Source organism: Artemia sp. Qi Xiang Cuo, chromosome 17 (genome assembly GCF_049724085.1).
Source record: "Artemia sp. Qi Xiang Cuo chromosome 17, ASM4972408v1, whole genome shotgun sequence".
Classification (NCBI taxonomy): Eukaryota; Metazoa; Arthropoda; class Branchiopoda; order Anostraca; family Artemiidae; genus Artemia; species Artemia sp. Qi Xiang Cuo.
Window position 1 is genome coordinate 54,950,438 of NC_142810.1, and position 13,502 is coordinate 54,963,939.

The window sequence follows — 13,502 nt, forward strand, 5'->3', positions numbered from 1 at the left end:
TTGGGTGAAGAAAGATCTTTCGGGAATTATACCCAAATTTTGATTATATGTCAAAGCCAACACGCACATTTAAAAATAAAAAAATTATAGGGTTTATTGAATACAAAAGTGTAGTACAAAATTGTCAGGCAGTTTCTCAATCAAGGTTGAAGAAATAAAGAGACAAAAAATTGAACTTGCTGTTATAGGCACTAAATATTTCACAAATAAGTCAATTGAAGACGTACTTATTTAGAATCCAATAAACACGCGAGAAGTGAAGTTTCGTTAATGGTAATGAAATAAAACAAAATAGGATGAAAATATAATAGTTTATGAACAGATGTGGGCTATATATATTCTGACATTAAGGGGGGGGGTAAAGCATAGCATATATTAAATGCGTATCCGGTAGTGGTGCATTATGTGGGCATCGCTATATACTGTATCAAAGAAACCAGTCACGAAACCCGTCAAACTGCTATTTCATTAGCAGACAACGGTTGATTTGCTAGATAAATTGATGGCAAAGCGTGGTTTCTCAATATTTAAACTATTGCTTTTGGGGTTTAGGAGAGAGAAAGGTACCTAGGTTACGTTAGGTTACGTATTTAATTTATGCTATGAGTTACACCCCCCCCCCCACTAATATGCAAATATATAGCCCAAATTTGTTTCTAAACTATTATATATTCATCCTATTTTATTTCATTAGCATTAACCAAACTTGACTTCTTCGCGGTGCCCGCATAATGAACCAGTACCGCGTAACTTAACCTAGGTACCTTTTTTTTGCCCCTTCAACCCCCAAAAACTAAAATTTAAATCTTTGTCACGGAGTGAGCAATACCTCATAAGACAGCGAAAACCTGTTTTTCATAAAGCATTTCATAAGATTTCGATGCGGTCTTTCTCGCGTGTTTATCGGATTCATGGTGGCTGACTTTAACAAAGGAGAATATTTAACAAAGATCGCTACTGTGTATTTAACCCACGCGATATACTGTATAGGGAAATGCTAAAGGAAACTAGTCAAAGGGGTATGTGTCAATAGAGATTTGGATCGCAAGCCATGGTCTGTCATTAGGCCCGTTTTTTAGCACTAAGATCTTACATCTTTCTGCAAAGTTATCGTTTTTTAACTCATCTTTGTTCTAAGATCTTACAGCTCGCTGATGTTAGCAAAAAGTGTGAAGACCGCCACTGTTTTGCCATATAGAACAATGATGATCTACTCATCATTGTTCTCAGACCGTTGATAAGAGCAGAATGATGAGACGTTTGCACAAAAACGACCAAAGATGAAAGATCTTGGTTCAAAGATTTCACTTTTAAGCGTTTTCTGACAAAAGATGTAAGATCTTAGCACATTGATGAGTGAAAAAACGCCCGTATTGCGTTTACAATATTTAAACTATTGTTTTTGGGATTTAGGAGGGAAAAAGGTACCTAGGTTAGGTTATATATTTAATATATGCTATGCTTTACCCTCCACCCCCCAATGTGCAAATATGTACCCCAAATTTGTTTGTAAACTATTATATTTTCATCATATTTTTGTTATTTCATTAGCATTAACAAAACTTGACTTCTCGCGTGGGTACGAGCTATTGCAACAGTAACCGAAGATCTTTAAATTAAGCTTAACAAATCAGCCCAGAAACAAAATAGGCTCGTAATATTTATAAAGTAGCTCAAAACATGGACAGGTCTATGGGAGAAGAGGGTGAGAACAAACCATCTATCCCTTTTACTGAAAACAAAATTAAAACATGACAAAATCATAACATGGAGAAGAAATGAAACTTCACTGGGAAATTAGGCCTTTCTAAGCCTTTACACACCTCCATACCAAATCCATCCCTTTTCATTGGTTTAATTTCGTTGAATGGCACTCACGACCCAAGGAGCTGGAAATCCTTAGCAATTTTGTGCTTAACCCAGTATTCGAATTAAATAGTAAGGAACATCTTTACCACAGTTGAGCATCACTCACAAAAGGGTTAAAATCCTTTTTTAAAATCTACTTTATTCACATGAGAAGGGTTTATAATACGGACACATTTCTGGTGGCATGTTTTTTGGCACAAAAAACATTATGGTATTTTTTAGATAGCCCAGATCCGCAATATCACGGAGGTACTCCTCCGCTGAGTCACAGGTCTTCCATTCTTTTCTCTCCATCCGCTCCCTTACATACGAATTATTATGGTTATTCACATGAAAGTGTCCTCCTTGGCCTTCTACAGCCCACGTAATGAGAATACCCTTACACGCATGTTTTACCATATTGCTAATGTATATTGATTCGTATTCTATTGGAATATGCTCACCAACCTCAACACTCATAACCCAATCAAATTTACGATTTAAATTCTGGGGTGCAGCAAGGTCAATATGTTTGATAAAACCTGAAGTCACTTTCTCTATGTTTAAAGCTCCATCATAACCTTCGTAATGAAAAATTCTTTTCGGTGTATTGATAATATCTTCTACTCTATCAAAAAATATAGATTTTTCGATATTTTTGAATTTATCTTCAAAAATATATTCTCTTTTGCGTAAAAAATATCGACCATAGTGTCCTAGGCCAGCACCGAGGTCTAAAACTGAGCCGTTCTTAAAAATATTCTCCATTCCTTCAGCAAATTCTGGCCCCCAAAGTTTGTTACCCCCAACTAAGATATTATCTTCGTCTAGACAAAATCCACCTGTTTTTCCAATACCTTTCTCTTTGCAAGACATTTCGTCTTCCGTTATTCCTAAACGTTTTTCACTTTCATTGATATCACTATGAACAATCAAATTCAATTCAACTCCAAATTGATTGATGTAAAAAACTGTGAGACAAAGAAAAATCAGTAAGATTTTAAAAATACTAAAGAAGACTTGTTTTTCAGTCATCCTCAGTAACACTGCATATGTAAGACACGTTTTTTGCTGAAATACTTCCATACTTATTTAAAGTTTGACGACCTCTGAAAACGAATTCTTTTTTTCTCTGGCCAATTTCCAACCAGTATTAATTTTGACCGGTAATAAAGTTTGAAGGGCTATCCACTTCCATTTTCAGGTATACCGAAAACCGGATGGCTTACGTGGTCGAGATATGCCACAAATGGTACTAAAAATCTGATAGTACAATCCGAGGGATTGTCAACTTTAAGGAAAGAAGACAAGGTCACTTAAAAAAAAGATAATATGCACTCTCAGGTACCCGCCACGCATAGAGGAATTTTGCCACGCGTGCCATGAAGACCTCGAGAATTAAAACTTGAGTAGTACTAAATATCAAAGTCTCATTCAGAAGATACCATATGCCAAACGTTATGTGTGTCGCCAAGGACGCCATTCATGAAAAGAAGAGGCATGCATAGTTTAAGTTTGTCACACCTGACAGACAAGTGACAATTTTTATACTAAATTGTGGGAATGACTGGAAACTTGTCTATGCAAAGGTGAAGCTTGTACTTCTACTCCTTTGTCCTCGCCTTTGAGTATCTTTAGCCTTCATGGTGGCAGGTGTTTAACCAACGGAAAATACCACCCCCTACAGAAAATAAAACTTAACTTACTTAAAACTTTTTCGCGTGCTGATTAACGGTCTGCGGTGCGCAAATACCAATCTCCTGAGTCAGTGCCTTCGGCCAGGAGTGCAATGCGTGGTTGGGGGCAAATCATCTGACGCTTCCCGTGTTTTTCCCCCAGATTTCTCCACATACCGATTTAGAGCTGGGTCAGCTCTGGCTGAGCTCACAAGGTCAAACCATTGACCCTCGTTGCAAACCGCGGAAATAGCTCCGGAAAATACCCACCCCCCGTGGAAATAACCCCCGAAAATACCCCCCCCCCGTAAAATACCCCCTTGAAAACACCCCCAGCAGAAATTACCCCCACGCGAAAAATACCTCCCATGGAAAATACCCCCAGCGGAAAATATTCCCTCGGAAAATACTCACCTGCAAAATATTCCACCTTCCTCGCGGCTGTTTGGTCTCCAATCATTTTCGGTTTATAAAAAAGGACTTGAACTCTCACTTTCTTATCTAATGAACACCCTCCGAAGTTTCTGCGACCATGGGATGTGGGTATAAATGAGGATGGGGTAGTCCCTCTTCTATAAGGAATAAATACTGCTGATTTTGGGGTTTAATGTTACTATTTAATTTCATAATAACAGCGTAGACCAGAAATATTCTCAGATATCATAAGGGAGTATATATCAAATTCACGTTATGATGCATTTTTTACCAAACCCCTTCCCCCCAACAATACTCCTGGTTACGTCCCTGGGGATTATACATCAATTTTTACCTCTACCCTCCCCTCGTCTCTCCCTTAGAACTAATTCGGTATTTATCAGATGCTCAATGAGAGCTGAGATGTTTTGGCATTAAAATCTACCCCTTGAGGTATATCTATCCCTCCCAAACTACAAAACAATCAGAGAACCCCATTGGAGAAGTTTGAGTCCATTTTTAAGTTTTGTAGTTTGTCCTTTGCTTACAGGATAGCATTTGTTATTGGAAAACCTACAGACATTTTTCGCGGGGTAGTAAATTTTTGGGAATAATTTCCTTTTAGCGAGGACGTATTTTCCAGGGGGAGGGGGGTATTTTGCTGGGGGTATTTTCTGGGGTTATTTTCCGCGTGGGGTGGTATTTTTGGGGGTGTTTTCCAGGGGCTATTTCCAATGGGTGGATTTTTCTAGGAAGGAGGGGGGGGGGGGTTAACGTCTAGAACCAAAAAAAGGGTAGGGGTGGGTGTGAATTGCATAATTTAAAGAAAATAAATAGGCTATTAAAATTTTTGTTAAAACTAACCATGACATGTCAAATTAAGCTCTTCCAGTATTTTACTGTCTTTTGTTAAATGATAGTGAATTCGAAGTTTTGCACCTAATTTCCCCTAAGAATGCTGGTTCTAGGCGTTTATTTTACCATTATTGTTTCTACATTTAGAATAATGGTAACATTTTCAATCTTCTATTTCTGTTGATTTGTGAGGTGCTTTCCTATCTAGTTTACGCTTTCCTATTTTATTTCCTTTCCTAGTTTATGCTTAGACTATATGCTTTCCTATCCAGTTTATGTTCACAGTTGTATCAATTGACGTATTTAGGTTTGATTAAATTAATAACATGTAGTCATCAGGCAGTAAGGTCGTATCCAGGGCGAGGGGGCTTGGGGGTTTAACCCCCCCCCCCCCCAATATTTGTCCAACTTGTAAAAACGTAACAAAAATGAATATAAACAAGTTTTTCGTGCATTTTCTGAAATTTTTTTGAACCTCCCCCTCCTAAAACGTCTTTTTATAAGCCCCCTTCCCCCAGAAAAGAATCCTGGATACGGCTCTGTCAGGCAGTATAATAAAGTTAAATTATAAATTATCCTGAAACAAATAAATCTTAGACAGTGTTTTTCCTTTGCCACAGGCATTTACGAGTGAGGATCACTTTGAGGTATATCGGCAGAATAAACTTTAGGTTCGTACCCAGGGTTTTTTTTCGGAGGGGGTTCAACTTAAAAAAAAATCCGGGGGGGGGGTAAACAAAAACCTTAAAAAACGCATACAAAATTTGTTTATATCCATTTTTGTTACGTTTTTACGAGCCAGACAAACATTTTTTTTTTTGGGGGGGGGGGGGGTCAAATCCCCCTAAACTCCCCTACGGGTATGGCCTTGGGGGGGAGGGGTTAATGCTCCCTAAATTATTTAGTTCCATCTTTCCCATAGGTTTTAAACCCCTTTCTGACGGTTTTTCGCTAATCTCATCTTATATTTTTCGCATAATTCGCCTATTTTTGGTGCTTTTTTTAACATACTTAAACACTTAAATATATGTGTTGTAAATTATATTTTAGATATAGTATAATAATATAAACTAGGCTATATCTTATATACAAACGATATTTAATAATTAAACTATTTTTCAAACTAACTACCCTTTCTCCAAAACACTTGGCGGTACTCAGGGCCGTACCCAGGATTTTTTTTCAAGGGGGTGGGGTTACAAAAGTATTTTTTCGGGGGGAAGGGTTACACGAAAAAAACTAAAAAACAACGCATACAAAATTGGTTTATATTCATTTTTGTTACGCTTTTACGAGTCGGACAAACCTTTCAGGGGGGGGGGTTCAAACCCCCTAGTCACCCCCTGGATACGGCCTCGGTGGCGACTGTCTATTATTCAGAACACACTCAAGAAGTTTCCTCTTTTTGATATGAGTAAACCGGGTTTTCTCTGGCATTCAGTTATAATTAGCTTATTCTTTCAAGAAATAAGCTATGATGAAAGTATATTTTAATTAAATAATTAATATACAGAGGTGGTTAAGTTTGGTATTTAATATAATGCGTTCTGGGTGATCTGCTTTCCATGATTCCTTGTTGTAGTTTCCATAATCTTGTTGCTAAAGTATTATATTTTCATTATATTTAAGTATATTTCATTATGATTAACTTCACTTCTTGAATGTGTTCTGAGCAATTGAAAAGTAACCACTCGGTATGTGTCCCTCGAATTTGAAGATACATAACTAAAATAAGCGTAATTGGCTCAAGTCTTCCTGATACTGCCATCACCACTTAAAACTGGAGTTTGCCCTTTACCCCCCCCCCCCTTCTAATGCTCGTGCTTGTATGACTTAAATAAGAGCCAAGAATATGCGTTTCTATGCCACCCTTTCTTCTCTGGCCTGCATTGTCACCCACAAGCTCCTCCCCTTCTTGAAATACGAATTAAGAAATAGAATGTCGCGCAGCTCAAGAAAACAAGTGTGAAACTTTGTTCTGTGACAAATATTTGGCAGGATTACCCCCCCCCCTCTCCATATACCGAAAAATCTCTACGAGAACCCTTGTTAGTAGACCAGAACAGCTTTAACGTCGGGCTTGTAATGACAGTGTTACAACGTTTTAACGTTTGACGTACAAGCTTAACATTCTTCCTGACAGTAAATTTCAAAAGTATCAACCCTTCTGCTTACTTTCACTAATTTCATGCACACGGGTTATACAATATGGGTGAAACCCTAATATCAGGCAAGAGGGTAGTTATTTAGAGCAGAGAAATACGGACAATTTAGGTAAGTTGGGTAGTTGTTTAGCCACTTATTAATTGAACCAGAAATAATATTATAATGAATATATCAGGGCTGTATATATAGACTGGCTGTAAATTGAGAATTGTATCAGTTGTGCTACAGATTTTGAACAAGAATAGCTAAAATTAAGGTACTTTTCTATTTTCTAAGTAAATGCACTTCTCCTAAGCTATTTTCTGTTGACTTTTTGGGAGATCAGCACCCTTGCAAATTAGTTTGGAGTGGGATACTTATGTATTATCCCAAAAATACCCAAGACGTGAAGTTAGGCTAATTCTAATAAAGTATACCCAAAATATGATGAAAATATAATAAAATTATGGGAACTACAACGGAGAATAATGGAAACCTGCCTAGAATGCATTATATGTAATACCTAACATAAAGTATATTTAGGTTATGTATTTAGGCTATGTAGTTATATTAAGGGTTCCTATATTTCATTACTGTCATCAATAATCTGAAAATTTCTGAATACAACTTCACATTTTACGACAAATACAAAAAGAAAGTTCAGTTTCATGTTTCATGTTTTTATGTTTTTATATGTTTTTATAATAACATATAAAAATGTTTATATAAAAATGTTTTATGTTTTTAAAATGTTTTTCATGTTTTTATAATACTAATTCTTATGAATTAATACCAAAAGTTGGGTATTCAATAATGAATGTGAAGAGAAGGAGGATCACCAGCCTCCGTATAAGCGCATGGCTAGTCCAGTACATAAGGAAACATGTTAAGAAAACAATTCTTACTTCATAATCTACAGAATAAGCCTAGTTAAAACATTTTGCAGGGGGAGAACCTTTATCTTTACTTTTTTCCTTGTTTTTCCAGTTTTCCTAAGAAATTCATGATCTTCTTAGAGCCTATATATTAACAGAGCATATACCCCCACCCCTCTAATGTGTAAATATATAACCAGAATTGCATTTTCAATCCAAACATAACCTTCATTTGTATCACAAATGAACTTTACCCCCCATCCCTAAATACATCCAAATCAGGGTATATATTTGCACATCATGGGGTGTGGGTAAAGTTCATTTGTGATACAAAAGAGGGTTATGTTTATATTCAAGATGTAATTGTGGATATATATTTGCACACTAGAGGGGTGGGGGTATATACTCTGTCAAAATTTAGGTTCTAAGAAATTTATGAATTTCTCAGAAAACTGGAAAAACGAGGAATAGAGTGAAGATAAAGGTTCTTCCCCCGCAAAATATGTTAACTAGGATTAGGGGCGTTTTTTCACTCATCAATGTGCTTAAGATCTTACATATTTTGTCAGAAAAAGCTTAAAAGTTAAATCTTTGAACTAAGATCTTACATCTTTTGTCATTTTTATGCAAACTTCTTTCATCATTCTGCTCTGATCAGCGGTCTGAGAACAATGATAAATAGATAATCAAAGTTCTCCCATCTTTGTTCTATATGGGAGAGCAGTGGCGTTCTTCACAATTTTTGCTAACATCATTGAGCTGTAAGATCTTAGAACAAAGATGAGTAAAAAACGGTATCTTAGTGCTAAAAAACAGGCCTATTATTTTGTATATTATGAAGTAAGAATTGTTTTCCTAACATGTTTCCTCATGTACTGAACTAATCATGCAATTATACCCTAGCCCCCTTCCCAGGAGCACCGAACTAGAATAAGGTAAACTCGTTGATAAATTAAATGGGGTATTAGTTGGAAAATTGAAGCTTGAACCTATTAAATCATTCGATCCGCTAAAGCGGAGAGAGTAAAATCTGATCGAGGCTCAATAGTAACTGAGACGAAACTGACAGGGACACGTATTCTCTAAGTATAACAATCTAGAACTAAAGACAAAAATACGGAAAAAAGTCAAACATGTTGATCTTAAAACTGACATGTCTAAGCCCTGTAAAGGGACGATTCTAAATCCCAAAAAGACTAAAGAAAAAATCAAGCTCATAGACACAGTGTCCACTTCATGTAAAAACCACAGATTATAAACAATTAATGACCTACCTCTCATAACAGCACAAAAGCAATTATGTTGTTTTCCCCTTTTTATTTTCCCCTTGTTATTTTTTCTATTTATTCCATGTGATTTTTGACTATCTCTTTTTCTTATGTTGATTTGAACTCTTTTGAACTCAATACTGAGAGCGCTTTGGTGCATACAGTTTAAAAAGTCATTTGGATCTTCAACTTTTTTTTCGATCTTTTCTTTCTATCGTTTCTTTTTATCTTTTCTATATTTTCTTCCTTTGTATCAGGATTTATCTTTATTTAATTTTTAAATGATCAAAGTTTAGACTTTACTTTGTAAATCCATTGGTGTCACAGTAGAGTTCATTTTTGAAATTTTATCAAAAACACTTTTACAAAAAATAATTAAACCCCTCTATTGCTAGCTGTCCCAACCAAGTGCTTAGCACGCTAGACTTCAGACCCTATTGTCCTTGAGGACAAGGGTTTAAGTCCTGGTGTAGCTGGTTATTTGGTTTCAACAGGGGTCAGTACCATTAATTTGTAAACTCAGCCAGAGTCGACCGAACACTAAATGGGTACCTAGAGACAGGGTCGAATCTACAGAATTTTTATTGGGGGCAAGAGGGGTCCATATCAGGATAATCAAGGGACATGGGATACATAATAATTTTTCCCCGCATTATTGGGGGGAACTGCCCCCCTTGCCCCCACCCCAAACGACACCCCTACCTAGAGATATCGGGAGAAAGTAAACAAGAAGGGTGTGCGGAAGCGCAGGATGGGTAGTCCCCATCCCCACATCGCACTTCCTGGCTAAGGGGCCGTGAAATGAAGATCAACACCACTGGGAAGACTGGAAAATGTAATATTGGACTGTAAGGAAGGACTGCAAAAATCTAACTTGACTGCAATCACTAAATTAAAGGCTCTTGATTTGATCACGGTAGGGACTAGGATAACTACAGTAACATTACCACAGCTATTCAATTGGTAGAGAACTTGAGCTTAAACCTATACTAACATTACTCAATAATGTTAAATGTCAGTTTTCAGGAAAATTTATAGCCGAAACTGTTTACAATCTGTAATCTTTTACGCGAAAAATAATTATTCGTATGATCAAGTCGTAGGGGTGATGATGATGATGATGATGAAACGGAAATAATGCGCCAAAATAGTTTAAGACAGTTTAATTTTTTTATATGGAAAATAATTATTCATATAATCATATGGAGGGGGGGAGGAGAGGGTGTGTTTAAAACAAATATTTTTTGAAATAGTTATGTCTCACTAAAACAACTAACGCAATATAAAATGTGGACCTTCCAGCTATAGCCAAAACGTCAAACAAAGACTGCAGGAGTATTAATTGGGGGAGAGGGGTAGGAGGGGGGCGAGCTTTCACAATTGTTTTGCTCTGTTTGTTAGAAAAATACTATTGTTTGGTAATTTCATTGAAATGGATCGAAAAATTACCCCCGTCAATAGATTTTGAAATACCCTTTAATTTAGCTCCATTAAAATTAAAAGGATGGGGAATGGAACCTCATCCCAATAGTTTTGTGACCACTTTTCGTCCCTTTTCATTTTGAAAAATTCCTTTGTTTGGTATTCTTATTTAAAAAATCTAACCCCCCCCCCTCCATAGATTTTGATAATACTCTTTTTTGCATTTCCATTAAAAAGAAGGGAAAAAAAATCACTCCCTAATTTTTCATGAATTAGTGCCTCTTAAACAAAGAGATTGTTTCAACAAAGTCTGGCAAACACACTCGCCAATATTGATAAATGAAATTAACAAATGACAAGTGTAAAGACCAATATAGTATTTCATCCTTTAATATGCATTTAATTCCTGTCGTACATACAAATACAAAGTACAGATTTTCTGGAACAGAGACACTGTAAAACTAATGCAATATAAAACTGGGTTTTGGCCCTATCTTAAGGGGTGTTATTTGCAGAATAAATTCGATAATGCTTAGAAGAGCCTTAGGCAGGAAAAAAAAATTATTACGCCTGTTATTTTTTTTTTTTGGAATTTACAACCTCAACCTATCACCCTCCCTTCCGAAAAAAGTTCCTGTCTCCTTTCCTGACTAGGACTTTCATCGATCAAATTAGACGTAAGAATTTGTCTTGCTGAAGATAGGTTCGTCTTCAATTTGTATCACTAATTGTTTGTTAGTTGCACGATCTGACTGACAAAACTGTTTCTACGGGCATACCAGAAGGGGGTATAGGAATCCACCCCTCCCAAAATCTTACATTTTCTTGAATTTCCGGGTATTTCTTATTAAAATTACCTGATGAATTTTTTTTTTTTGCAGTTTAGTTGTTTTTTTTTAGTCCCCCTCCCGAATATTTTATTTTTTTATTGCATGCCCCTACATCAGGTTCATATTACACAATTATATTTTAAGGAGGAGTATTTCAGAGGGAGGTTTCAGAGGGAGGTATTTCAGGTTGGAAAAAAACGAAACTAGTCAAATTACATAGGAAATATGAGACTTTTGATTGAAATTTTAAAAAGCCTTAGTGATTTTTGGACATCCACACTGGCTATAAATACGTTAACAATTTACTGAACGTTTGTTGTTAATTTTTGTTTATATAAAATGGTTGATTGATCCAGTTGTAGAAAATTAAGTTTTTGGGGTATTTTTATTGAAAAATATCGAAAAAACACAAAGCTGCCCTTTCAAGCTTTTACAAAATAAATTTCCTTACATGTTCATTTTTAAAATATTAACAAAATCCCTGTCCCCCCTATATTTTCGTGAAATAGGGCCCCTGGTTGCTGTACATTAAAAGCTATATTAGAGAGCCAGAAACCTGGAATTCCAACAAAAATAACAATTTCTTTTTCAGATTTTGCCTTTTAGCTTATCCTGGATCTTCGACCTTCTTATTTATACCTCACTACTTATCTTCTTCTTCTTCATATTAAGTGTACTGATTTTGGGAGTCTGAAGGCGTCAGAATGTTTTTTACTTTTTTCATCATTATCGTCATTAATTGCAAAATCTTTTTTTTTAGATGAAAGTCGCCATTGTTCTATTTTGTCTTTTCGCCCATCTCATGGCACAAGAGTTTCAAGATAAAGGAGAAGCAAGAACCGAATTCCCACCGGAAGATGGCGGAAGCGGGAGTGGAAGCGACGAAAGGGACGAATCTGATCTGACTGCTGATTCCACAAAACATCACAAAATTCATCATCGTATGGGATACAACCAATATATTCCGACTAACTATGGTCATCAGAGTCCTTCCTATTACTCCATGCCCACACAACATGTGATGCCAGTTTATGGTCCACCAGTTTACAGTCAGATGTATCAACCATCTTACCACAACGTTCATCAAAGAGTGTATCAGCCGTCTTACCACAATGTTCACCCAATCCATGCTATGAAGATGTACAAGAAAGCCATGCACAAGGGAATCCATGGATAGACTAGTTTTTATATATATTTATTTATTATTTATTAAAATTCAACTATTAATATCTATCTTTCTAGCTAGGCTTGATAGTTTTAGTGGTAAATAATCAGCCATATTTGTCGATGCTACAACTCAATTGGAATAAACTGTCTTGCCACAATGGCCATTCAGTCCATGAAATGTAAATTTGCAATAAAGCCCAGAATAATAAAATCCATGGACAGAGTAGTTTTCCTCTGTGTTTATTTACTATTTTATTAGATTTGGTTATTTATTTTTTTTTTTTTTTTGCTTTTGGCTAATCTCGATAATCAAAAAGTTCGTGACGACAAACTTTAAATAATGACCGATTTGGTCCAATACTAAATGAAACCTTAAAAAACGAAATTTCGATAACAATCGATGCATCTAAAGAACTGCTTGTAACGCTGGTTCTAAATATATAAAATTTATTAAGTTTAGTATTACTTGTCAAACGCAACGAGCCTGAGAAAATTGGCCTGATTTTTGAAAAAGGGAGGTAACACCCACAAAAGGTTAAGCGATCTTAATGAAAAGCCCACCAACAGATTCAACATATCTGATAACCCTAGTGTAGAAGTTTCAAACACATATCTATAAAAATGAGGGATTCGATTACTTTTTTTTTCAAACAGTTCGTGGTAACGAACTGTAAGTAAGGAGCGGGTCGGCTCAATGGTAACCGAAACTCTAGAAAACGGGTTTTTGATACCAATAGATACATCAATAGCCTCAGATTTCAATGCTGATTTCAAATATATAATTTTCATCAAGTTTAGTCCTACCCATCGAAAGTTACGCGCCTGAGAAAATTTGGCGGATTTTGAAAAAAAGGGCAAAAGACCCCCTAAAAACTACATAACCTTAATGAAAATCACACTATCATATTTATGAACTAAGAAAAGCTTACTGGAGCGGTTTCAAGCACCTATCTACAAAGATGTGGAATTTTGTATTTTTTTCCAGAAGAAAGATTACGGATG

The 13,502-nt window shown here is 36.0% G+C and overlaps 2 protein-coding genes across 2 annotated transcripts; one reads left to right on the forward strand and one right to left on the reverse strand.

Moving 5' to 3' along the window:
- Nucleotides 1–1,359: 1,359 nt before the first annotated feature.
- Nucleotides 1,360–2,928, reverse strand: LOC148942367 (uncharacterized). Its single transcript, XM_089102891.1, has one exon. The coding sequence runs from the start codon at nucleotides 2,881–2,883 to the stop codon at nucleotides 2,008–2,010; it is 876 nt and encodes a 291-aa protein (XP_088959017.1). The 5' UTR covers nucleotides 2,884–2,928; the 3' UTR covers nucleotides 1,360–2,007.
- Nucleotides 2,929–3,356: 428 nt separating this feature from the next.
- On the forward strand, nucleotides 3,357–12,554 carry LOC148942368 (uncharacterized). The gene is made up of 2 exons (XM_089103482.1): nucleotides 3,357–3,437; nucleotides 12,094–12,554. The coding sequence occupies exon 2, from the start codon at nucleotides 12,094–12,096 to the stop codon at nucleotides 12,508–12,510; it is 417 nt and encodes a 138-aa protein (XP_088959608.1). The 5' UTR covers nucleotides 3,357–3,437; the 3' UTR covers nucleotides 12,511–12,554.
- The last annotated feature ends 948 nt before the right edge of the window (nucleotides 12,555–13,502 follow it).

Bases quoted from the DNA above. Each gene is read 5' to 3' on its own strand.
- LOC148942367 (XM_089102891.1), bottom strand. From the start codon at position 2,883: ATGACTGAAAAACAAGTCTTCTTTAGTATTTTTAAAATCTTACTGATT.
- LOC148942368 (XM_089103482.1), top strand. From the start codon at position 12,094: ATGAAAGTCGCCATTGTTCTATTTTGTCTTTTCGCCCATCTCATGGCA.